Source organism: Lutra lutra, chromosome 17 (genome assembly GCF_902655055.1).
Source record: "Lutra lutra chromosome 17, mLutLut1.2, whole genome shotgun sequence".
Classification (NCBI taxonomy): Eukaryota; Metazoa; Chordata; class Mammalia; order Carnivora; family Mustelidae; genus Lutra; species Lutra lutra.
Window position 1 is genome coordinate 17,771,024 of NC_062294.1, and position 26,579 is coordinate 17,797,602.

Consider the following 26,579-nt stretch of genomic DNA (forward strand, 5'->3'; position numbering starts at 1 on the left):
CAGTATTGAAGAGGATGAGGGCTGGACTCTCTGCTCAGGCCCAACACACCGAAGAATTAGAAGTCCACTGACTAGGGGCACTTGGGTGGCTCAGTGGGTTAAGCCTCTGCCTTCAGCTCAGGTCATGATCTCAGGGTCCTGGGATCGAGCCCCGCATCAGGCTCTCTGCTCAGCAGGGAGCCTGCTTCCCTTCCTCTCTCTCTGCTTGCCTCTCTGCCTACTTGTGATCTCTGTCAAATAAATAAATAAAATCTTTAAAAAAAAAAAAAAAAGAAGTCCACTGACTATCTCTGCCTCCAGACATGTTCAGAGTCTCACAGAATTCTAGGATTGTGCCAAAGGGACAGGGCAGGTGAACTGGTTAAAAAGTTCCTTCGGAGGTAAATGCCTCTGCCACTACCATCAAGATCTCAGTAAGAGGAAAAGGTTAGTCCCTAAGGAGAGGGTTAAAGTTAGGCTTGTCCCTAAGTCAGAGGGTAAAGGGTTCTGGGAATTAGCAAAAAAAAAAAGTGTTTTAGAAGTGATTCTGACTTATGACCAATGAAAAGTCTCTATAGAGATAATCTGTCCTCAAAAACAGCTACCATGGCTCCTCCAGGCTGTGGCTGCTTAGGCGCCAACCCTTTGGCACGGGTGTCTTCAGTGATACAGACACCACTGTCACTGTGCGTGCATGTATGGCGGGGGGGTTATGAGAGAGAAAGGGAAAGACATCACATGTTTGGACCCTGGCAGCATCCAGAATCCAGGGGTCCTTACTATGACCCCCATGCCTGGAAGCTTCAGAAGGAGGTGATGGTAGGGGCAGGACTCCCCAGCACGCTGTCTTTACACTGCAGCCAGGGAGACCCAATGCCACATTACAAGAGCTAAAAAGAAAAGGAGAGGCACAAAAAGGCTGCTGGTGGCTGGGGGCTCACCCAAGGCGCTTTTTGCAGGAATGTGGCAGACAGTGAGAAATGTTTCTTTTGAAAAAGCGCATAGACGTACATATTGGATGTACTTCTGCATGACCTCCTCCAGGGGTCGCAGACCCTCCTTGAGAAAGATGGACGGGTTCCACATGGCAGCTCGGGCCACCATTACGGAAGAGGCTGCTGTGGCTTGTCGAAAGTCCTCTATGTCCAAATACTTTTGGATGTGGTCGTGAGATCCTCCACTGAAAGGCAATAGGAGAGTGAGGGCTGTCCCCATCCTTATACCAGCATTTTCAGAAAAAGGCAATTCTCAGAGCTGCTGAGATTAACTGTTTGGATTTGGCAAAATCCTTCAGCTACGAGCACTTCGAAGGGGAGACCAGAGGTCATAATACACACCCTACTTTGGGGTCAGGAACTCTACGTCAAATAATGCAGCGAAACAGCCTGAACCAGGCCTCGTACATAACAGGTCTCCCAAAGATTTTACCTTCCTTCCTCCTCATCCTAAAGCCATCCCAAATCTGAAGACTCGGGTCTGTCAATAGATGCTGGGATCACAGGAGAACCCCCAGTCTGGGGCACCTATGTATCTACTAATGGCTGGGTCAAAAACCACAGACGCAGTGGTGATTATGAGAGGAAGGAAGGAGGCCCAGTTTGGTTGCAATTTCCCTTCCTGCCACCCTGAGGCCCCAAGGGCCCCCTTGGAAACCGCTGTTTGCATCCGTTCCACTAGAAGTCAAGTGACAGCCTCAACCCAGAGACAGCGTTTTATGTATTGTGGGGAAGACCCTTGGGTGGCAGCAGCAGCACCAGGATCCAGGCTCTTGAGTAGCCCTACCCTCTCCAAGCCACTCCTACAAGTCCTTGGCCTAGCGACAACCAGGCCTGGCTAAGACCCCCAACCTTAGCTCCCTCCCTCCTTCCCACCAGTCAGGTGTGCCTTTTGTCAGGGCTTCAGGGCTTTGGAACTTCTCTGTTCCCATCCTGTCCTCAGGCTCTGTGCCCTCCCAAGGTGCAAGGCTCCACTGGATCCCAACTGACCCACACAGCCAGCTCCCCAGTGACAACTGGACACTGTCTTACTATTAAGTCTCCAGGCTGATCATTTGTGCCTCACAAATGTCTCCGCTCCTGGTCCTGTAGATGCCCAGAATGCTTTGGACTGTGACCTGCCTTATGCCCCCTAACCATACCTCTGTACACTCTGGCTTGGAACTACTCACCCTACACCCTGCATACCTAACTCTGGGTGTGACATCACTTTGCCCGGGGCCTGCTTCAGGGGCCGCCTTCTCGCTCTCCTGGTCCCCCGAACACTCCCTTATCTCAACCCCTCTATCAGAACGCCCTGCCTGCTGCACACCTACATCAGCCACTCACCAGAGGCCAGGGGACATGATACAGACTTTTCAACCTCATGCCCAACCTCATTTTTTGCCCCTTCTTTCTTTTTCCCTCAGATCATTTTTTAATACTATCTCCATCCACTTTTTGTATGTCAGCTCAAATCCCCCAGAGTGAGGTGGAGCATAAAATAGTAAATGATGAAGAAGAGAGGCTTACTTGGCTATGACAGGAATGGAGAGGGCTTCAGCAATGGCTCTGATGGCTTCACAGCTGACAGGGTGCTGAGGTCGTTCCTCTCGCTTCCTTGGAAATAAAGAAAAAAGATGGGGTCGAGGGCTCAGGCTGTGTCATAGTTCAAACAGTTTACCTTAGTCAAACCCTACTGTCCTCCCTGCTGAACCTCAGGAAGGACACGTGACCATGAAGAACAGGGTTCTGGACTGCAGAGGATGTCTCTCCATGACCTCTGTTGTAAGGGGCAGGAGCAGCATTAGCCCCTGCTGGGAAGGCAAGTCCAGTCTTACAGGCCTGCAGGTGAGGCATGGCTGCAGAGGTGGCCTGGCTCCCAAGGTCACGCCGCCTTTCCCTGGCTTCCCCTCACCTCTGCCAGAGATGAGGAACAGTGCTATAAGAATGCTGCCTCTACTGTCCCGGCCCTGCCCTCCCTACGAGACTGGGAACAGCTGCTGCCCTCAGACTGGCCACTCCCACACAGCTGTCTATGTTGAAGCCAAGTTGGGCAGCTGATCCTGGGGAAAGGTACCTGGCACAGGGTAGACCCAGAAACCAGGACAGGCCACAGATCATGGCTGTCACAACGAGCCCCAGCAAGGAAGGACCACAGCCTGTGGCCCCTCTTTCCAAGGTTAACTGCAAGAAGTTCTTGTGTATAAGTCAGTCTTAGGGATACTGAAGTGAGCTCTGATCTAAGTTGTGCTCAGGAACAAGCAAAAGAGATGGGTGACCAGACAGCTCTTGCTCAGGTCTTGCCTGGGCCCATCCCTTTTGGTATACTCCTCAATAGAAGGGTCAAGGGCCACAGGACCTCAGAAGGCCTGTCAACCCATCTTCCACCTCCACCTCCCCACAAGCCCAGCAGCCAGTCTAGTCCATCCTCAACAGCTTTGATGGCCTGAAGGCCCTTCTTGAAATGCACCCAAATCGGTCTTCCTGGTGTTTCCAACTACTGGCAAAAAGGAATAGCTATATTTATTCAGAGAATACCATACGCCAGGCACCATGCCAAGGCTATATATTCACGATCTCATAAAAGCCTCAAGACAACCCTATAAAACAGAAATTATTTTAATTTCCAAATGAGGAATGTGGTACTCAGAGAGGTTAAGTGATTTGTACAAGGATACACAGCCAACAAGCAGCAGAGGAGCCCAAACCAGGCAGCCTGAGCCTAGAGCCTGCTGTGGCAGGTAGGGGCATGTGTGTACGTATGTATGGCCTTTCACTGCCCCCTACTGGCTTCAACCCACACAGCTCTGCTTTTCTCTTTTCCCTGTTGGGAGTTAGGGGTTCACTTGTCTGAAATGCTGGAATAAAAACAACCAGCAAGCAGTGGGCTGTTCCAACAAAACCACTGAACCCCAAAGGAGAAACACTCAGAGAAGGCGGGTCACTCTGGCCAAAGTCTGTTTACCTGGGATGTACAAAAGCACATCGTAGACACAGGGAGCAAAACTGCCTGGGAAACCAAAAGCAGCTGTCAGCAACACGTCAGCTCCCAGAAGATAGCACATTAGCTACAGATACAGGGCTGTTTCAAGTAGTCATTGTGACAGCTGGCAGTCCAACGAGGGCAGACAAAAGAGACAGTGCCTTTAAAAGAACAGCCATCTGCCTGGGATCATTCAAGGGAGAAGCCATGGCCCAACGTAGTGGAAAGAAAATGAGATTCAGAGTCAAGAGTTCTAATTCTACCACTTCCTGGCTGCATGGTACAATTCTGAACCTATCACTCAATCTCTACCATGTACACATCCTGAGGGTATGGGCATTTCTTCTTCCCCTTGAGTCTCTAAACTCAGTCTTCCTCTTCTTCTGTCTTTAAACTCAGTGCAGTGTCTACCACCAGTAGGTGTTCAGTGAATGAAACAAAGAAGAATGCCAGCCATAAAGGGTTTGACTGCCCTCAGGACCTATAGGATGTCAAAGAGCTAGGCAGAGGTAGGCTACATGTGTAGAAGAAAAGTTCACTGTCCCCTGGGGTCTGGAGAAGCATTGTTAAGATGGTTGAGGACCAGGGTGCCTAGGTGGCTCAGTCCTTTAAACATCTGCCTTCAGGTTGTGATCCCAGGGCCCTGGGACAGAGCCGTGAGTTGGGCTCTCTGCTCAGCAGGAAGTCTTGCTTCTTCCTCTCCCACTCCCTCTGCCCTCCACCCCCCACTCATGCTCTCTCTTGCTATCTCTCTGTGTCTCTCAAATAAATAATCTTAAAAAAAAAAAAAAAGACGGCTGAGAACCTCCCTCCAAGTCAGTCACTAGATACACAACCACTCACCTTCCGTGAACTGTGACAGCAGCGATGCCAGTCCTCTCTATCCGCTTTACAAGGCTCAAGGTATCTTCCAGCTGAGAAAGAGGACAGCCCAGGGTGGTTACTAAAGCTACAGAGGGAACAGCTAGCTGCCAGCTCCCAAAGTGGGTTCACCAACCCCTCCTCCAAACCTAATTCAGCTCCTCGAGAATCATTCACCACCCCCCAAATCAACACACCCAGAGAAAATGGACCTTGAAATGTAAAACACCATCCTTACCGATGGCAGGATGCGAATCTTGCAGGTCACAGGTCTGCGTGTCCCTTTGACAAGAGTGCTGAGGATCTGCAGAGAGGAAAACACAAACTATTCTGGAAAAACAACTACAATGCTCATATTAATTAACTGTGCTACAGACCTGTGCATCACCATGGCATGGACAAGTCTATGTACATGTATGTGTCCTTCCTTTCCTACACTAGCACCCCTGCACCAGAAGCCCCTTCTCTGGTACACCGTGGTGTGCATATGTTTGGTAAGTGGATGAATGAGTGGATCTTCATGCATGCCTACGTAGAACACAGTAATCCTTTGCCAGGCAAACATCAGAATCTTCTGGACAGCCTAAGAAATACAGAACCTTAGATTCCATCCTGTACTTCCTAAATGGGTCCCTAAGTGGGCAGGGCTTAGGAATATGTGTTTTCAAAAGACTCTATATCATTCAGCAACAAGAAATGAGGAAATCCTACCATTTGCAAGAAACATGGATGGACCTTGAAGTGTTATGCTAAATAAAATAAGCCAGAGAGTTGCGGCACCTGGGTGGCTCAGTGGGTTAAAGTCTCTGCCTTCAGCTCAGGTTGATCCCAGGGTCCTGAGATCAAGCCCCGAATCGGACTCTCTGCTCAGCAGGGAGCCTGCTTCCCCCTCTCTCTCTGCCTGCCTCTCTGCCTACTTGTGATCTCTGTCAAATAAATAAATAAAATCTTTTTTAAAAAAATAAGCCAGAGAAAAACAAATACGGTATGATCTCACTTATATGAGGAATCTAATAAAAAGGAAAGAAACTGGAAAAAGAAATCAGATTTATGGTTACCAGAGGTGTTGGGAGCGGGAGCTGGAGAAAGTGGTCAAAAGGTACGAACATACAATGTACGACATAATGCCTGCAGCTAACACTGCTGTATGATACCCGGGAAAGCTGTTAAGAGAGTAGATCTTGGGGCACTTCAGTGGCTCAGATGCTTAAGCGTCTGCCTTCAGCTCAGCTCATGATCTCAGAGTCCTGGGATTGAGCTCCACATTGGGCTCCTGGCTCAGCGAGGTGTCTGCTTCTCCCTCTCCCCCTGCTTCTCTCCCCTGCTTATTCTCTTTCTCCATGTCTCAAATGAATAAACAAACAAACAAAAAAAATCTTAAAAAAAAAGTGTAGATCGTAAGAGTTCTCATCACATTTAATTTTGTTTTTATCCTTAAAGTACAGTTGACCCACAATGTGACATTAGTTTCAGAAGAGTTTTTTAAATTTTCATTTTATTGTATCCATATGAGATGAGGGATACAGAATACAGGTAAGCCTACTGTGGTAACCGCTTCACAATATATGTAAATCAAATCATCATGCTTGTATGCCTTAAACTTATAGAGTGATGTACATCAATTTCTCAGTAAAACCACAAAATCTTTTCAATTTTTAAAAAAGTTTCAGTCTGGGGTGCCTGGGTGGCTCAGTCGGTTAAGTGTCTGCCTTTGGCTCAGGTCATGACCCCGGGGTCCTGTGATTGAGTCCAGCATTGGGCTCCCTGATCAGCAGGGAGTCTGCTTCTCCCTCTACCCCTCCCCACTGTTTGTTTGCGCTCTCATATAAATAAAATCTTTTTTAAATTTTTTTAAAGGTTCAGCTTAACACCCTCCCTCCACAACATGATTCTGAGGCCTCATTTTGACTGAAAAGACATGGCCGAAAGCTTCTTTCCTGCTTGAAACCAATGTTCTCCATGTGCTGTTCCAAGATCTGGCGAATGAGGGAGCCAGGAAGGGAGCCAGGAAGGCCTGAGCCCTGGCCTCATGAGTCTCTATTTCTTTCTCTCTTTTTTTTTTTTCCTCATGTGCCTCTCTTTAGGTGAGCTGGATACACAGAAGTGAAATTGGCAAAAGAAAAGACAACATATTCAACACATTAAAAAGTATAATTTGCACAGTAATTGCAAAGGACTTCAAAGAAAGATCAAGAAGTCACACAGGAAAGAGTCAGATCACATATGAATCAGAGATCGAGGGACATGCAGATGACAATGAACGTCTGCCGCACTGCTATATTCTTCCCTCGTCAAAAATTTCAGGCTTAGGGCACATGGCTAGCTTAGTTGTAGAGAATCCAAATCTTGATCTTGAGGTCACGAGTTCAAGCCCCACATTGGGTATATAGAGATTACTTTAAAATAATAATGTTTAAAAAAAATTTTTTTAAATTCAGGCTAGGCAAGTTGGAGGGAAGGTGATCAAGAGCCCTCTTCCAAGAACTGGATTGCCGGCAGAGTACAGGGGACACCCAGACCACTGCTGTCAGTCTTGGTTCTCGACAAGTGGGGGCAGCAGAGAGCCAGATTGCAAGAACCAGTCAAGGAAGGCTTTCTCTCCAGCCCAAGCAGAGATTGACCTCTCCAGAAGACACTAGACTAACAGGCTGGGCTGACAAGGCAGGTAGACAGATCACGGACAAGAGAGGGCCTACTGGCCTAATAAGCACAAATGCCAGGGACTGGCAGGAAGGAAAATCCCCAGATGCCACCCCAGGAGGTGGACTGGGCCTGTGGTCCTGTGGCAGCCCTGAACGGGGCAACTATCCTTTGGCGAGGTGGGGGTGGGGTGGGGTGGACGACTGCCAGATCCACTGAGATACACAATAAAAATTCTTCTAGTCCTGTCCTTCAGGCTGACAGTACCATCTCTGGAAGGTTCCTTTGCTAGTGCTGACTTAGAATGTGCTAATGTTTGGTGACTAAAACAACATCAGCTGGTTTGATCCAGTTCTGTTCTACAGAACTTCCTTTGCCATATTTCATCCAAGTAGCTCTAAGCACTTTCTTTTTCTTGTGCGTGTTCAGAATCAGGAAGGAAATTAGTAATCAAAATCCCCAGCCACCTGCAAAGGGTCACATTAAGGGGACCGGGTGAATAGAGACTGTTTCTGGCTAGGCTCTAGCTTGAAACCCTGCTGGACTCAACTCTCCCAGATCAAAGTCAGACCACCTGTCTTGTGGTGGGAAAGTTTGTGGGGGAGAAGGACCTGAGGTAAGCTCATAACACAGATAACACTGTATACCTACCCACAGGCAGGCTTGTCTCACTAGATCTCCTAGCTGACTCAGGAAAAGCAGACTCTTAGCTCTCCTGGTTGTTGTAGAATGGGTAGAAAGGAAGATGGGAGAGCACAGGCTTGGGAATCACTGGGAACTGAGTTCAAGTCCTGGCCCTACCAACTGTTAGTCATAGCCCCAGTGTACCATGCACAGGGGAATGCCCTGGGCAGCCAGGGGGGCCCAGGAAATCTTGGGCAGGGGTGAAGAGGGATATTACTAACCTAGAGTCTAAAAATGAGGTTCTTGGGGCGCCTGGGTGGCTCAGTGGGTTAAGCCGCTGCCTTCGGCTCAGGTCATGATCCCAGGGTCTTGGGATCGAGTCCCGCATTGGGCTCTCTGCTCAGCAGGGTGCCTGCTTCCCTTCCTCTCTCTCTGCCTGCCTCTCTGCCTACTTGTGATCTCTGTCTGTCAAATAAATAAATAAATAAATCTTTAAAAAAAATAAAAATAAAAATGAGGTTCTTAATCTAGGGAGGGTACATCAGAGTTACCTAGCAAGCCTTTTCAAAAGACTAATACTCCTTCCCAGCCACTATCCACCCCAAGGATATTATAGAATTTCAACTGATAGAATCCTTATCATTATTATTATTGTAATAAGATATATATAACATAAAATTTTCCATTTTAAACATTTCTAAGTGTATAACTCAGTAGTATTAATTACATTTGCAATGTTATACAACCACCACCAGCACCTATTTCTAAAATTTTTCATCACCCCAAACAAGTATCTTTATTTTGAAAAAATTCTTCAGGCAGTCCTGAAATGTTCCCACAGACAAGAACCATGGACCTAAAACACCAGCCTGGAAAAACTCACAAAGTTCTCAGCCAGGTCACCCAGTCTGCCAGCCAAGTTTGAACATGTATCTAATCCAGTTCACTACTCTTGGGTCCCATCTGGCTTTGTCGTGGAAGCCTGCAGCCTCCATGAGGCAAACCCCATTCACAAGTCCAACCGGGCCCATCCAGCCACTCTCCACCAAATGGAAAAGGAAGGGAATGAACTGAGCAGTGTAACTCTGCTGCCTCATGTACAAAATGTGCCTTATCCAAAGAGGGGCCGTGAAGAAGACCGAGCCAACAGTATGGGAGGGAGAAGCCAGGAGGCTGGAGGACTGGGTTAACAAAAATGTCTGTGGGCACATGTTGTAAAGCCAAACCATCTCACACTGGGGCCCTCTCCCCAAGTGTGGTGATGAATTTAACATCCACAGTTGTCCAAATCCACTCCATCCCACACAGAGGTGTCTGACTGGAGGTTCCTAAGCCCAGACATCTACTGATGAGACACTTATAAATGACACCCAGGCACCCTAAAACTGAGATACCATCAAGAGGGGACAACTGATAACTGGGGTAGGGGCCACAAAACCATGGCTCCAGCCTTAGCTCCGCCTGCTACTTATTTGCTACATACTCTTGAGCAAATTGCTTGTATCTCTCTGTGCTTTAGTTTTATTATTCTTGATCAAACAGACATTAACAAATGTCTCCCCTGTCTATGTCAAGGGGTTGGAGGAACAAATTGAATATACATAGATATATCTACTTGTACCTATCTGCACATGGGAAAAATGGAAAGGCAGCAAGGCCGTCAACAAACTGGTCTTCCTAGATCCCAAAGACAGCTGGAGGAGTACACACGGTCGAGCTGCTGCAGGGCAGCCAGCACAGATACGGGCAGCTTCTGTTTACTGGCGCGTTAGTCCACGCTGCTCTAGCCTGTGGGAGCCACTAGGAGGCTTAAAGCCCAGAGAGGGGGGTGGGAATGGAGAATGAAAACAAAGGAGCTAAGAGGAGCAACAAACAGAAAGCTGATGGACTGAGAAAGAAGTAAAAGGTATGTATGGTGTAGCAGAAAATGTCACACAGGCCCTGGCAGCTCCCAACACGGGTGGCAAAGGCCAACCTGTCTGCAGGGCCTCATAAACCTGGCCTTTGGAATCGCCAAGGGAAGGGGACCAGAGGTGACCAAGTACAGCTTGCCTCACATGACACTGGCCTGATGGCTCTCAAAGGCTGCTGGCCGACTCTACCAGAAGGGAGGAAACCCACTATTGCAAGCTCCCTGAGAGGCCATCCCCACCCCCAACGCCACTGAGTCCGCCCACAGTCCACACGTAGCCTGGAGTATGCTCTCATGATCTTCTCAGAAGGGACACAGGCTACACGGAGGAGGTTCTAAATGCTCAAGGCCCCGGCTCTCAGTCCACATGTTCCTAAGCCCTGGAATTTTGAGTAACTCCAAGGCTGCTGTATGCTCGCTCAGGGGTTCCCAAAGCTGGCTGTATGTCACAGTGACTGGGAAGCCTTTCGAAAATTTCCCAGACTCTGGGGGCACCTGGCTGACTCAGTCAGTAGAGCATGCAACTCTGAATCTCAGGGTCATGAGTTCAAGCCTCGCGGTGGGCACAGAGCATACTTTAAAATAAAAGGTGGGGGTGGTGCCTGGGTGGTGCAGTTAGTTAAGCAACCAACTCTTGGTTTCAGTTCAGGTCATGATCTTGGGGTTGTTAGATCAAGCCCTGTATTGCTCCGCACTCAGCAGAGTGTGTCTGCTTCAGATTCTCTCTCTCTCCCTCTGCCCCTCCCGCCCATGCCCTCTCTCACAAATAAATAAATCTTTTTTTTTTTAAAGATTTTATTTATTTATTTGACAGAGATCACAAAGAGGCAGAGAGGCAGGCAGAGAGAGAGAGAGAGAGGGAAGCAGGCCCCCTGCTGAGCAGAGAGCCCGATGTGGGGCTCGATCCCAGAACCCTGGGATCATGACCTGAGCTGAAGGCAGAGGCTTTAACCCACTGAGCCACCCAGGTGCCCCAGTAAATCTTTTTTTTAAAGATTTTTTTCTTTTTATTTGACACAGAGAGAGTGAGTGACGGGGAGAGAACACAGGCAGAAGGAGAGGGAGAAACAGACTCTCCACTGAACAAGGAGCCTAATGCGGGGCTTGATCCGTGCCTCTCAAATAAATACATCTTAAAAAATTTAAAAAAAAAAAAAATTTCCAGGTGGATTAACTGATTCACTAAATCTTGGGGGGAGGGGCGGCAGCAGGAGGGTGGATGTGTTCCAGACGACTCTAATTCCCAGGCATGTTTAAGGACCTCTGCTTTCACTTCTGCAGGACTTACCTTCTCAATCTTGTCAGGGTCTGATAGCAGAGCAGCTCCCATTCCTCCCTAAGGAAAAGCACACAGAGGGTCTTCTTATAGCTGGAGGAGGGTGCTCCCTTCCCCATGGTATGGCAATGTGGTATGGCAAGCGGGCACCACCCCAGCACTCACAACCAAGTTTCACCGGCAATCAGCACTTCCAGTCAAGCAGGAGGAAGCAGCATCCAGGCCCATAATGTCAGAGATCAGAGTTGGATGAATTCTAAAAGTCATCACTCTGATCCTCTTTGCAAAACCCACAGATCCATCTACAAGTGGGTGCTACAAAAATTGTTTCTCAGGAGTGCCCATTCTCTCCCCAGGGTCTTAGAGTCTTAATAAACTAAACCCCACAACATGGCAAGCCCTTACGAAGGCAATGAATCCTTTTCCCTTTGGAACGAGATTGAATACACCTTTGTCCTATCCTCCCAACACTTGTTTTGGTACCATCACTGCCAGCAAAGGCACTTAGAGGAACATAACTGGCAAATCTTGGCCAGGCTCTTCTTCCCTGCCAGCAACAATGCTCCAGACCAATGTCAAGCTCTAGCAAAAGCGCCAGCTAGTGGAAACCAACAACCGAAGGAGCCACTTAAATCTTGACCTTAACAACAGTAGCTGCCTCTTGATGGTGGGATTATTGATGACTAGTCCTTTTTTTTATGCTTCCACCAAGTTCTGGACAATGGTATGAACTACTTTAATAGTCAGGAAAAGGGAGGACCTTTCCAAAGATGAACCCATTAAAAAATGAGGTAAAGGGAGAAAAACAAATCCAATAAATAAATCCTTTGTCAGTACATAGACTGCATACTAATGAAAGCTCACAGGATGTGCTCAGAAGTTTGACGTTCACTTATTACAGCTTAATTTCATTTTTAAGGATGACAGATTAGAATCAGAGAACCCAGAACCACCGCAGACTCGGCCAGCCGGAGCCTGCACGTCAGAGGAAACTGGGAAGGCAGAGCCCTGGCCCACCTTGGCTACAGATGCAAACCTCAGAAGCCTTAAGGAGGCCCCAGCCACTCACCCTGGCTCCATCTGTCCACCTCACACATAGTCACAGCCTTTCCTTCTGGAATCACAGGATCTAAAATCCAGGCCTTCCACAACAATGGCTTTGTCAATTTGTATTTCCTCCCTTCCTTCCTTCCTTCCTATTTAACTTATTTGCTTTTTTGAATACGTAACACATTAAAAATGTTAAAGGCTCAAAAGGGTAAAAAGTTAGAACTCTCCTTCCCTGAGAAATAGAAAACTTTTCAATTTATACCTTTTATAAGGCTTCAGTTTTTGAACCATGAGAAGAGAAGAAAGTGGCTCTTCACGGGCTATGTACTGGTATAGCATACTGGTAAGTATCTGTTCTGACTGGTCGGGGCCAGTGCCGTGCCAGATGTTAGCTATTTTGAGGAGCACCCCTACAGTGGGAATTTATTCCTTATGCCAAACCAAATAAAAACTTGGTTTCCTTCCCCAGGGAAAACCAGTGTCACTAGCTTCTTGTGTATCTTTCCAAATATATTCTATGAAGAGAAATATAAACATATGGAAACATCCATCCCTCATCCTTCATATATAAATGGCGGTATATGGTATCTAATTTGGCTCCTTGCTTTTCCATTCCACAATGTATCAGGGAGATTAATTAAGCCAATAATTTAAACTCTGTTCCTTACATATCTCAGAAGTACAAAGGAGTAATTAGAAGATGGCAAAACAAGGTCCCAAGTTTTCCACTCCTCATCGACAATTTCAAACCTCCGTAATTCCTTGAAATGACTGTCTACAAGGCCCTGTGGTTTTCAAGTATCCAAAAAGCCTTCGCTTCAAGTAATCTTTTGCCTCCTGGCCTAAAGCCAAAGTCCCCAAACCGCGTAACTCCAGGGAGCAGAGGGGCTGACTCTGGGCAGTGGACCCAAGGGGACACCTGCTATGTCTACACTGCAGACTCTGACCGCACATCCTGTGATAAACTCAGCGGCAGCACCACAGGACTCCTTCTGGTGCCTCACATGCAGCCAACCCGAAGCTGTCCTTGTTATCTGCCCCAAACACATTCTTCCTCCAGCAGTCCCAATCACGTTGAAGACAAACTGTCCTCCTGGCTGCTGTGCTGGTCTTTCCTCCCTCTACTCAAACACTCACCCCACCTCCCCACACCCAGTCTAGTCAGCTGCCACCCAAGTCCCCATCAAATGCTGCTCCAGCTTCACTTCTCCTCTCAGTATCCTCGGTCTCCGCTACGGACCCAGGATACTTATCTCCTAAATACATGTCCCTACCCCTAGCCCATTTCCACTCGAATCTACCAGACCTGGCTTTCAAATTGGTATTTCTATCACAGAATATATTTGGAAAGACTAGTCTAGTTTCCCCTGGGGAAGGAAACTAAGTTTCTGATCACATGGCTTCTCTGTTCCAAAAGGCTAGAAATATCAGAATTCCAAGTTCAGGGGCGCCTGGGTGGCTCAGTGGGTTAAAGCCTCTGCCTTTGGCTCAGGTCATGATCTCAGGGTCCTGGGATCAAGCCCCGCATCGGGAATCTCTGCTCAGCAGGGAGCCTGCTTCCCCCTCTCTCTCTGCCTGCCTCTCTGCCTACTTGTGATCTCTGTCAAATAAATAAATAAAATCTTAAAAAAAAAAAAGAAAAGAAAAGAAAAAGAAGTCCAAGTTCAGCTAATCTGGCCCTAACCAAGATTTTCAATCCCGTGCTCCTCTGCTTCCTCTTTGTCTTCTACTCCCCAACTCTCGAGTCAAATCAAAGTTCTCTGCCTGTACCACATCCTGGCCTTGCCGGGCCCCTGCTCATCCACTCCCTCTGCCGGCAGGGTCCCAGATCATACCAAGGACCACATTTCCCTAGAAGATATTCCATTTAAGGGCTGCCTTTCCACTCCTTTTTCCGAGCTGCCCCAGCACTCTGCTCTGATCTTCTGATAATGACAAAGGGAACACAAGCATTGCATTCTCTATTTTTTTAAAATTACATCTTGGTTTTATTCAAGAAAAAAACAAAGCCCTGTTCATAATTTTTTCTTTTAACATTTACATCATTAATTACTCAGGCATGAGTGCTTTGTGTTTATTTAGGTATGTATGTGTATGCAAATAAAATTTTTCCTGAACCATTTACAGGTAAGTCACATTGCATCATAGCCCTTTACAAGTACTTGTGTGTATTTTCTAAAAATACAGATATTCTTGAGCACCTGGCTGGCTTAGTCAGTAGAGCATGTGATTCCAATCTCAGGGTTATGAGTTTGAGCCCCACATTGGGTATAGAGATTACTTAAAAATAAAATCTTTAGGGACAGGGTGCCTGGGTAGCTTAGTCGGTTAAGTGTCTGACTCTTGATTTCAGTTTGGGTTATGATCTCAGGGTCATGGGATCAAGCCCCACATTGGCTCCATGCGTAGCAGGGTCTGCTTAATATTCTCCTCTCCCTCTCCTCTTCCCCTTCCCCCTATACATTTTTCTCACTCTCTTCCTCTAAAATAAATAGATAAATTCTAAAAAAAAAATCTTTAGGAGCACCTGGGTGGCTCAGTTGGTTGAACATCCGACTCTTGATTTGGACTAAGGTCATAATCTCAGGGTTGTGAGATCGAGCCCACGTTAGGCTCTCCACTGGGCGTGGAAACTGCTTAGGATTCTCTCTCCCCCTCTGCTACACCTCCCCCTCCCCCGCGCTCTCTCTCTTTCTCTAAAAAAATACTAAAAATAAAATCTTTATTTTAGTTTATTTATTTATTTATTTAAGTGTGCCCATGGAAGCAGGGGTGGGGGATGGGGGTAGTGAGCAGAGAAAAAAGCACACTCCCTGCTGAGCAGGAAGCCGATATGGGACTTGATCCCAGGACCCTGGGATCATGACCTGAGCTGAAGGCAGATGTTTAAATGACTGAGCCACCCAGGTGCCCCTAAAAAAAAAAAGTCTTAAAAAAAAAAAAAAAGAATAGAGATAGTCTAACAAAACCATAGAAGAATTATCAACTTCAAAAGTTATACTGATACAATATTTTTAGCTAATCTGCTATGGTCCATAATCCAATTTTGGCAGTGGACCTAAGAATATCCTTTTGAGCATTTTCTCCATCTAGTATAGGATTTAGTCCAGAGTCAGGCAACGTCTTGTTAGTTGCCTTTACTCTGTACCCTACGTTTGTAAGGCATATAAGGAAATCAGTTTACCTTGGTGGAATACTCTTTTGGACAGCCCATGTTTACATCAATACCAGCCACATCATTTTCCCTGGGAAAACATGAAGTAGGAAAGATAATAAAGATCCAACTTTAGGAAAGAATTTAGAGTCAAAGGCATGGATCTGTGCTCATTAACCTCTTACATTGCCCTGGCCCTATTAAATATACCAACCCTCAGTGACAGAAGGTGAAAAAACTGATCTCTGAAAGGTACAATTGCCTTCCCCAAGAAGAGTTGAAGAGGAAGGGCATATTGTGTGCAAATATCTACAAAGGATTAGTTGTAGAGGACTTTACTACTTGGGAATTATATCAGATAATCCAAATACTGAGGGACAGCCCCACTGAACTTGATCGCAGAGTTCCAGTTCTGACTGGGGTATTAAAAGCCATTTGTCAACACACAGAAGTGACAGGAGTACAAGAGCACCTTCCCAGACCACTGGCTCTAGTAGAAGCTACAGGAGTGCCTTTGCTTGCTGGGCTGCACAGCTGGCTTACTCGAAACAATTTTCAGATATGGAAAGGACCGTTAGCTCATCTTCTGGTGTGTATACAGTTAACAGTCTGTAGCTAATGCCTGAATTCCTTTCCAGCACTAATGTAATTAATAGCTAACATTAATCACTCACTACATGCCACATACTGTGAAGACATTTACGTGCATTATCTCACTTACCGTCACCTATAATGCCAGAGGTAGGTAGTACTACTAGTCTCATTTCCTAGATAAGAAAACTAAGTTCTCCTAGTTGAAGTATGGTTAGTAACTTATGTAAGGTCACTCAGCAAGCAGCAACCCAGAAATCCAACCCAGGTCTGTCTAACTCCAAAGCCCATCTCCCTAACCGTAGTACTCTCCTGCCTTCGTTAATTTAGGGAGCAATAACCCTTATCTACACTTCATGAATAAACACTAAAAAAGAGTGGCCTGAACAGAGATTATCTGGGATGTGGGTACAATGGGTACATGAGTCCCAGGCCAGCCCTCAGATGCCAAAACAGAGGAAAAAAAAAAAACAGACACTCTTAACCTAGAAAGAGAAGGTAGAGCACTAAGAAACATAAGGCGCTCGCCTCCAAGGTCACCAGAAATAGCAAAGCTCCACAACCCACAGGAGAGGCAAAGGCAGTCCCAACAACGGAAGAACTTACACAAGTCTGGCCACAGCAAGGGCTCGCTCTGCATCTGAAGTCCCCTGGGAACAAAAGAGGCTCCATCAGGCACCATCCCTGACACAGGTATAGAGCACAGATGCACAAACACCTCTATGCACACCATGTACGTGTGAGCACATGCACACGGACTTCAGCAAGTACAGTCTGGCTGGCATTCTTCTATTCAACAGCCAGCCCACTGAACTAGCTCACTGTCAGAGATGAAAATTGAACCTGGAAGGCCTAAAAAACATCCTCGGTGCTGTGATTACTTCCTAACATACAAAAAGAGCTGACAAAATTTTAGAGTGAACATTCATTCCTAAACTCACCACTTATATGCTAAAATCAACATTTTGTTATATTCGCTTTATCATATGTCTACCCATTGTTATTACCATTTTTTAAAAAACGTAAATATCATGCAGAACCTATTTCTGAAAAAGTACTAAGAAATGCCCAAAGTGAGAGAAGAGCACTATAGAGTCATTACAAGCCTAATGTAAATTAACTGCTCTTGAGGAAACCTAGTTTTCTATGGGAAATATACAGACTATACAAAAACAAAGAACATGAACTGAATAACCACTTTTATTGGGTTAAAAATATAGAAGTCATGCCAAACAGACAATTCCTACAACAAAGGGAGTTATATTTTACCCCAGAGGCATGTCACAGGGTGCCGGAGCTTGATTTCCTTTAACGGTCTCCGACAGTGTGAACACTCATGAATGACTCTTTGGAAAACATTAAAGAAGAGTCTCAGGGAATTGGGGCGCCTGGGTGGCTCAGTGGGTTAAGCCTCTGCCTTCGGCTCGGGTCATGGTCCCAGGGTTCTGGGATCGAGCCCCACGTCGGGCTCCCTGCTCAGCGGGGAGCCTGCTTCCTCCTCTCTCTCTCTGCCTGCCTCTCTGCCTACTGTGATCTCTCTCTGTCAAATAAATAAATAAAATCTTTAAAAAAAAAAAAAAAAGAAGAAGAGTCTCAGGGAACCACCACTATGCAACGGAGCCCAGGCACTGAAGGATGAGTAACCCTTGAGAGGACACTCAGCCCCCAGGGATCTCATACCATCTGGAAGACAACCCGGCTCTGTTCTCTTTCGCAGGTGCGGAAGACTACCCGGTCATCAGGGGCGACAAAGTCCACTGTGCTGAGCACCTCTGCAAGAAAACACAGACACACCGGGCCACCCCATGAAGAAGCGAGTTCAACCTAGCCCTAATCCCTGCAAGAAAACACAGCAAAAATCACTTTGAAGGGGAAAAAGGGATGCTGGAAGTAACAATTCTTAAAAGAAGCCAGTGTGCACGTGGAGGTCTCCGAGGTGTGGGGGATGTCCTAGTCCCTGACTGAGGTGACAGGAGTTACAGGCTGGTTGCTTTACAGTTATCTGTCACACTGCATGCTTGTGTTTTATGCATTTCCCTGGAGCAGTGTTTATATTGCATAATTTTTAAAACGCTGTAAAAAAAATGTCCATATGTGGAACCTTGTCTGTGTTTCAGATTCGGCCCAAATTTTCCCACAGGTCACTCTGAAGTTGAGGAAAGTTGCTGTTTCTTAATTAATTACCATGTGCTGGGGACTGCAAGTGCAGATTCCTCCATCACAGTCAACCCTCACTATGTGCACTTACGTACTTGCAAATTTGCCTGCTTGCCAAAACGTATCTGTAACCCCAAAATCAACATCATGGCATTTTCGTGGTCATTCACAGACATACGCAGAACTACAAAAAAAGTCAGTCACCTGATGCATGCCTTCCCAGCTGAAGTCAAACAAGGCCAGGCTCTACCTTCTTGTTTCAGCTCTCACACTGTAAATAAGTGTCCATATGATAGTCTATTTAATGTCTTTTTTTTTTTTTTTTTTTTTGCATTTGCTTTTGTTGCTCTCACTGTTGAAAATGGCTGCAAGCACAAAGCCAAAGTGCTACCTAGGGCTCCTAAGCGCAAGAAGGGTGTGAGGTGCCTTAGGGAGAAAATTCACGTTAAAGAACCTTTGTTCAAACATGAAATTAGAGTACTGCTGGCTGTGAGTTCAAAGTTTAAATAGAAACATACACAAAACGGAACATACACAAAACAAGGCTATGTACTGATCTGTTAGTGACAATGTTATGACCCGAGGCTCACTCGTATTTCCCCTGAGGGCAACGGTTCAGTATTCGCTAATTTGGTGTTTGAAGCAACTTTATAGAACATAACTACTGCAAATAACAAGAATTTCATATGTTCTTCATAATAAAGCTCCACAGTACATGCTACCATTATTAGTTTTCAAAGATGACTCCACATGAAAGAGATCCAACATGGCAGATGGGAGACGATGCCTACCCTGTGTATTTATTCTGAGAAATAAATGAAATTTTAATATACATAAAGCACTTCCATAAATGGAAGCTGTTATTATCAACCCAGCACTAAACAGATCAGAAGATTAAAAAGGGAGGGGCCAAGTGGTGACAGGTTGTTAGAGGCAATGGAAGTGAATTCCAGCAGCACAGGCTCATGACTGGCAGGAGGAAGTCTGAGAGAAGAACCACAAAAACTTAGTGTGTTTATACTACAGCTTTATTTCTAACAGCAAAATACTGGAAACCCTGTTAAAAGCACTGATGAAATCAATTCCGACATAGTTACCTGTAGTTACCAACATGGGAAAAGGTCCTAGTAAAAAAAGGTAAGGGGCAAGGGCACCTGGGTGGCTCAGTTGTTAAGCATCTACCTTCGGCTCAGGTCATGATCCCAGGGTCCTGGGATTGAGCCCTGCAGCGGGGTCCCTGCTCGGTGCAAAGCCTGCTTCCCCTCTCCCCCCGCTCTTGCTTGTGCTCCCTCTCTTGCTGTCTCTCTCTCTCTCTCTGTAAATTAAATAAATAAAATCTTTAAGGGCACCTAGGTGGCTCAGTGGGTTAAAACCTCGGCCTTCGGCTCAGGTCATGATCCCAGGGTCCCTGCTCAGCAGGGAGCCTGCTTCCTCCTCTCTCTCTCTGCCTGCCTCTCTGCCTACTTGTGATCGCTGTCTGTCAAATAAATAAATAAAATCTTTAAAAAAAAAGTAAGGGGCAAAATATGCAGAGCATGATCCCAAGGAAGGGCATATACAGAAACATGCTCTTTTTTTATATACGTGCTTTACTAAACATGTAAAAATCATGTATTATTCCTCTTAGTGATTACCTCTTCAAATATGAGATTGGGGGGATTTGTATCTTCTAGGTTCTATGGGTCTGTAAAAATGATCTTCTCTTAACAAAAAATATAAATCTAAAACAATTAAAGACAAAATTGAGTCATAACTTCTGGTGAACTGATATTAAGATTTCACAAATGTGTATACATTTCAAAAACCTCAAACAACACCACAACTCTAAGCAAAACAGAATCAGCCTCATCAATAAAGCAGAAGCAAAACCACAATTTAGCGCAACCATTTCTATTGCAAAGTACTTACATGCACCTTATCTTACTGATTCTCACTCCAATTCTATGATTTAAGTAAAGCAGGGGTTTTGATTTTCATTTTACAGCTGAAGAAATGGAGGCAGAGAAGTCATATGATTGCCCAAAGTCTAGCCCAAAGCTAGAGAGTGGCAGAACCAAGAACAATGCTGAAGCCACCCTGACCCCAAGGCTTTTAAGGCCACTTCTCTACTATGAAACCCGTTAATTTCTAAGCCTGCAAGCCTGTGGGTGGAAGGTATTTTCAGCCTATTTCACATCTGGCTTTTTGTCAGAGTCTCTGGACAGTAGTGACTGTTGTCAAGGGAGCACATGATCCACGAAATCATGCAGCCAGACAAGGAGCACACTGAATGGACACAGTCACCCTAGGCAAGGGCAGGGTTGGTTAGTGCTGCTTGGGCCTGACCAGGCGCACACACAATCCTGAGACCAGAACCACACTCACCATTGACAACTCTCTTGCACTGAAGCATCTTGAGGTCAATCAGCTCCTATGGAGGAATCAGAGGGCACTTGTCAGTGCTGGTCATGTAGGTCCTGGGTATGGGGGAGGGACCAATACTGGGGGTCACTAATGGGGGTGTTGCTTGGCCTATCACCCTACTACCAAAAACAAATCATGGCTTTGGGGCAATGTAGTGCTGACCTCTCTGCCTAAGCATGGCAAGCGGGAGCCTAAATGAGCTACCCTTGATCAGCTGCTCTTCCCAGGGACCTTGGAGATGTTGGGGGCCTAGAAAGGATGAGCCACTCAGGGACAGACAATAGACCAGATTATGAATATCTGGACACTTTCCTCCCCTACTAGTCTCAGTTCCGGTCTATTCGCCCAAGAACCTCCCACCTCATCCCTACGCAAAGAGCAGACAGTGATGGGTGCCCAGGAAATGTCCAAGAACAAGAGTGGGACCAGAGAATAAAAGCAGAGGGAGGCAGATTTGAGATCAATTCTATAAAGATTTTTATTTATTTATTTATATTAGAGAGAGAGAGAGATAAGGAGAGAAAGCACAGCAAGGTAGGGAGGAGGGGAAGGGGGAGAAGGAAAAGCAGGCTCTATGGGGTTAGATCCTGGGACCTCGGGATCATGACCCAAGCCAAAGGCAGATGCTCAACCTACTTGAGCCTCCCAGGCCCCGAGATCAAGTCTAAAACTCCTGACCTACATGGGTCACATTGTGGAAACAAAAGGGCTGAGCTCTTTTGCTCTGGACATTTTCAAACAGACTTAGGAAAGAAAGGAGAAAGAGGTTTCTTCAAAATCGGGATCACGAAAATGAAGGGAACGCTCTCCTGAAGGACTGAGATCCCCTGCCTCTTGGGAGGAGACAACTCTACTGCTTTGTTCAGTGACGCCTTCAATAGATGTGTAAGATAAATCACAAGAGCCAGATACCTGCCACACTCCCCAGAAGCTCATGCCCAGGGGTTCTGAGGGTCCAGAATAGAGGAAGAAACTCTGCCCCCTGGCACGCATGTCCATACTGACTACCTATGAGCCTCAGCAAGTCCCAACTCCAGCCAGGTGGGTACAATAGCCTTTGCTCCCTCACGGAGCATGTAGGGTGAAAGTGGCCAAAGGGCACCTACTGCATCCACGGGGCTCCCCCTAGCAGACTCATCACCCAGGTTAGTACATACCGTAGGTGTTTCTGTGGCTATTCCATGTTGTGTTCAGGTCATAAGTACCTGATATCCACCAGGTCTGGCCAAACAAATCACCACCACCAAACAGTTATGGATACATGGTTGGCATCTAAACCCCAAGAACTGTGTGATGTCCCAAGGGATGGACACAGCCCAACACAGAGCCCCTGTAGCCAGTGATCATAGTTGCAGGGGCAGGCAAAAAGGCAAGTGGAGAAGTGGGCAGCACTGAGTGCCCTGTGTTCATAAAAAGCAGCTCTGTAGCCAGCCTGAAGTTAGGCTGGAAATGAGCAGGGTAAAGCAAGGCAAGCCCTTGCTGGGGCCCCCAGCCATGCCAGAAGTAGCTTGCCCTCTTTGGGATTCCCAAACCCCCCTCCGCCAAATCATTTACTACTTCTTCAAATGCCAGTTATAGATATCCCTATAATATATTTGCCTTTACACTATGAACCCCTAAGGAGGATCCTGTGTCCACACAAAAAGGCAGGCTTTGAGGCTTTTGAGGCCAGGTAGCCTGGGCCCCAACAGGAGTTGTTAAGGCAAAATAGCCCTTGAAATGTCTTATTCTCTTTTCAGTTTCCCCACCACATCAAAAAAGCCTTTGCGGCCTGGATAACGTCTCACTCATCTTCCAATCATTAGCATCTGGCATGTTGCAAGGGCTGACTCAACTTCTGCCAGAGCCTCTTCAAGACCTTGCCCGCAGCAGATGTTCAACTGCTTAAGTGGAGAAATTAAATTGTCACCAATAAAACCACAAATGTGTCTCCTCACCCACGTACCCTCAACACCACTATAAAATTCATCAATTTTATTCATTTCAGCTAGTTCTACAGGGATAAAATGGAACCTCATGGTTTTTTTCACTGTATTTCCTTGATTAGTGAAAACAAACATTGTTTTTCCAAGTGCTAGAATTTATGATCCGTGCATCTTCATAGCAAACTCCCTTTTACACCTACAGAAGTTGTAGGAAAAAGTCTACTCTTTGTCAAATTAGGTATTGAGTTCTTCCATCTTAGTCATCACAAGGATTTTTCTTCTACCACTACTACTTCCTCAGGTTTTTTGTTTTTTTTTGTTTTACCTACACCCTGGTTTTTTCTTTCTTTTTTTTTTTAACTTCTTTAAAAGATTTTATTTATTTATTTGAGAGAGAGCGTGCACACCGCGCATGAGAGGGGGAAGGGCAGGGGAGAAGTAGACCCCTTGCTGAGCAGGGAGCCTGATGTGGGACTCGATCCTGGAACTCCAGGATCATGATCTGAGTTGAAGGCAGTCACTCAACCAACTCAACAAACTTATTTTTCTATTTTTAATTGAAGTATAGTTGACATATAATATGTTACCTTCAAGGGGCACCTGTGTGGCTCAGTGGGTTAAGCCTCTGCCTTCGGCTCAGGTCATGATCTCAGGGTCCTGGGATCGGGCATTGGGCTCTCTGCTCAGAGGGGAGCCTGCTTCCCCCTCTCTCTCTGCCTGCCTCTCTGCCTACTTGTGATCTCTGTCTGTCAAATAAATAAACAAAATCTTTAAAAAAAAATATGTTACCTTCAGGTATACAACACAGTGATTCAACAATTCTACATATTATGCAAAGCTCACCACAAGTTTAGTTACCAGGTGTTACTACACAAAGTTATTACATTATTATTGACTATATTCCCTAAGCTGTACTTTTAAACCCCAAGACTTACTTATAACTAGAAGTGTGCACCTCTTAACCTCCTTCACCTACTTCACCCATCCCCCAACCTCCTCCCCCGGCAACCACCAGCTTGTTCTCTGTATTTATGAGGATGTTTCTTTTTGTTGTTGTTTTTGTTTATTTGCTTTGTTTTTTAGATTCCACATGTAGTAATATCATACAGTATTTGTCTTTCTCTGTTGAGTTATTTCACTTAGCTTAATACCCTCTAGGTCTATCCATATTGTCACGACCCTCAATTTCTATTATACATAATGTTCTATTTTTATAGAAGAGACCACCTTAACTTTGCCATGAACAGTGCTTTCTACTTTCTAAATAAATCTCCATTATGTATTTAAGGATATAATCTAAATTATTTTTTTCTTCTTTTTAAAATTAATTTAGATTTTAACTTACCTGAAAAGTAGGGCCATTTGTAAGTCATTTTTTTTCTTCAAATAACTACCCAATTTTCTGAATAACATTTTATTTTATTTTATTTTAAAGTAGGCTTCATGCCCAGTGTGGGGCTTGAACTCAAAACCCTAAGATCAAGAGTCACACGCTCTCCCAACTAAGCCTGCCAGGCACCCCACAACATTTAATTTTAAAATGACTTACGGATACCTGGGTGGCTCAGTTAGGCATCCAACTCTTTTTTTTTTTTTTTAAGATTTTTTATTTACTTATTTGACAGAGAGAGAGAGAGAAAGATCACAAGTAGGCAGAGCAGCAGGCAGAGAGAGAGGGGGAAGCAGGCTCCCCACCCAGCAGAGAGACTAACCCAGGGCTCGATCCCAGGACCCTGAGATCATGACCTGAGCCAAAGGCAGAGGTTTAACCCACTGAGCCACCCAGGCGCCCCAAGCATCCAACTCTTGATCTCAGCTCCAGTCTTGATCTCAGCTTAGGTATTAATCTCAGGGTCATGAGTTCAGCCCTGAGTTGAGCCCTGCCCAGCATGGAGCCTACTTAAAATAAATAAATAATAAAATGACTTATCATGTACGGGCTTATTCTTTCTTGACTGTCATGTGTTATGTTCCTATATCTGAAATATACTCTGCCACCTTCATCTTCTCCATTCCTCTTGGCTTGTTTTCTCTCCCTGCGCTGATCATAACATTTATCCCCAGTTTATCACCAGTGTCTCTCCAGGCCACCTTTCTACCCCCACCTCTGGTATGTACAGGTACTTGTAGTTCTCTAGTTTGGTTGAAGGATCTTTGTATATCCTTTATTTTCAGAAATACCAATATACTGAGATTGAAAAACTAACCAATTCCCCCCTCAAAAAAAAAAAAAATTAATGCCAAAATGAATAATGGGAGCCCCTGAAGGATAAGAAGGATAGAAAGAATATTTGAAGAAACAGTGGCAGAAAATTTCCCAAATTTGATGAAAAACATTAATCCAAACACCTAAGAAGCTCAACAATCCTAGTAAAATAAACTCAAAGACAGTCACACCTAGAAATAAACAATCAAACTGCTGAAAACCAAAGGCAAAGAGAAAACCTTGAAAACAGCCTGAGAGAAGTGACCCACCACATACAAGGGATCCTCAGTAAGATTAACAACTAATTTCTCAGTTGGTTAAGTGTCTGCCTTCAGCTCAGGTCATGATCCCAGATTCCTGGGATTGAGCCCCATGTCAGGCTCCCTGTTCTGCAGGGAATCTGCTCCTCCCTCTTCCTCTGCCTCCCACTCCCTGTGCTTGTGTTCTCTCTCTCAATCAAATAAATAAATAAAATCTTTTAAAAAAATAAGAACTGATCTCTCATGAGAAATGATGAAGGCCAGGGCGCCTGGGTGGCTCAGTGGGTTAAGCCTCTGCCTTCAGCTCACTCAGGTCATGATCTCAGGGTCCTAGGATCGAGTCCCGCATCAGGCTCTCTGCTCCAGAGAGAGCCTGCTTCCTCCTCTCTCTCTGCCTGCCACTCTGCCTACTTGTGATCTGTCAAATAAATAAATAAAAATCTGTTTAAAAAAAAAAATGATGAAGGCCAGAAGAAAACAAGGCGGCAAAGACTGCATACCGAAAACAACAAAATACTGTTGAAAGAAATTAAAGGGGATCTAAATAAATTAAAGACATGACCATGGATTGGAAAACTTAATACTGTTAAGACGGAAATATTCTCCAAACTGAGCTACAGATTCAACACAAACCTTACCAAAACCCTAGTTCCCCTTTTTTGCAGAATTTGATAAGCTGATCCTAAAATTCATATGGAAATGCAAGCAACACAGATTAGACAAAACAATCTTGAAAGAGGAAAACAAAGTTGGAACATTCATGCTTCCTAATCTCAAAAACTGCTACCAAGCTACAATAATCAAGACTGTGTTGGGGGGCCTGGGTGGCTCAGTGGGTTAAGCGTCCAACTCTTGATTTTGGCTCAGGTCATGATCTCATGGTCATGAGGTCAGGCCCAATGTCGGGCTCCATGGTAGGTGTGGAGTCTGCTTAAGATTCTCTCTCTCTGCCCCTCCCCTCCCACTCGTTCTCTCTCTCTCTAAGAAAAAAAAAAACAGACTGTGGTACTGGCATAAGGATAAACAAATAAGTCAGTGGAATAGAACTGAGAGTCTAGATACAAACCAAAACATCTATAATTGACTGATTTTTGACAAGGGTACCAAGACAATTTATTGGGGGAAAATTGTTTTTTCAATAAATAGCACAAGAAAATAAATTTTGATGTGAGGTAGGGACTCCTCACATCACATACAAGAATTAACTCATCAAAGAACTAAATATAAGAGCCAAAACTATAAAATTCATAGAGGAAAACACAGATATAAGTCTTTGTGACCTTAGATCAAGCAATAATTTCTTAGAGATGATACCAAAAGTACAAAAGAAAAAAATAAATTGGACTTAATCAAAATTAAAAACTTCTATGTATCAAAGGATACTATCAATAAAGTGAAAAGAAAACTCACAGAATGGGAGAAAATATTTGCAAATCATATATGTGATAAAGGTCTATCATACAGATTATATAAAGAACTCTTACAATTCTTAGAATAAAAAGACAAATAACCCAATTAAAAAAATGGGCATAGATTTTATTAGACATTTCTCCAAAGAAGATATACAAATGGCCAATAAAC

General features: G+C 45.2%; 1 protein-coding gene across 8 annotated transcripts in view; it reads right to left on the reverse strand.

The window, feature by feature from the left end:
* Window positions 1–26,579, reverse strand: part of DUS2 (dihydrouridine synthase 2) — a 55,783-nt gene that overhangs the window by 9,015 nt on the left and 20,189 nt on the right. For 6 of the 8 annotated variants that reach the window (XM_047710977.1, XM_047710980.1, XM_047710975.1 and 3 more), the window contains 9 exons: window positions 20,569–20,614; window positions 17,728–17,819; window positions 16,654–16,697; window positions 15,487–15,547; window positions 11,265–11,312; window positions 5,039–5,104; window positions 4,783–4,853; window positions 2,487–2,573; window positions 991–1,159 (listed from right to left, as the gene is read on the reverse strand). In XM_047710977.1, coding sequence (XP_047566933.1) covers window positions 991–1,159; window positions 2,487–2,573; window positions 4,783–4,853; window positions 5,039–5,104; window positions 11,265–11,312; window positions 15,487–15,547; window positions 16,654–16,697; window positions 17,728–17,819; window positions 20,569–20,614 — 684 coding nt within the window. The remainder of the gene's footprint in view (window positions 1–990; window positions 1,160–2,486; window positions 2,574–4,782; window positions 4,854–5,038; window positions 5,105–11,264; window positions 11,313–15,486; window positions 15,548–16,653; window positions 16,698–17,727; window positions 17,820–20,568; window positions 20,615–26,579) is intronic. The other 2 variants (XM_047710974.1, XM_047710973.1) reach the window with 2 other exon arrangements.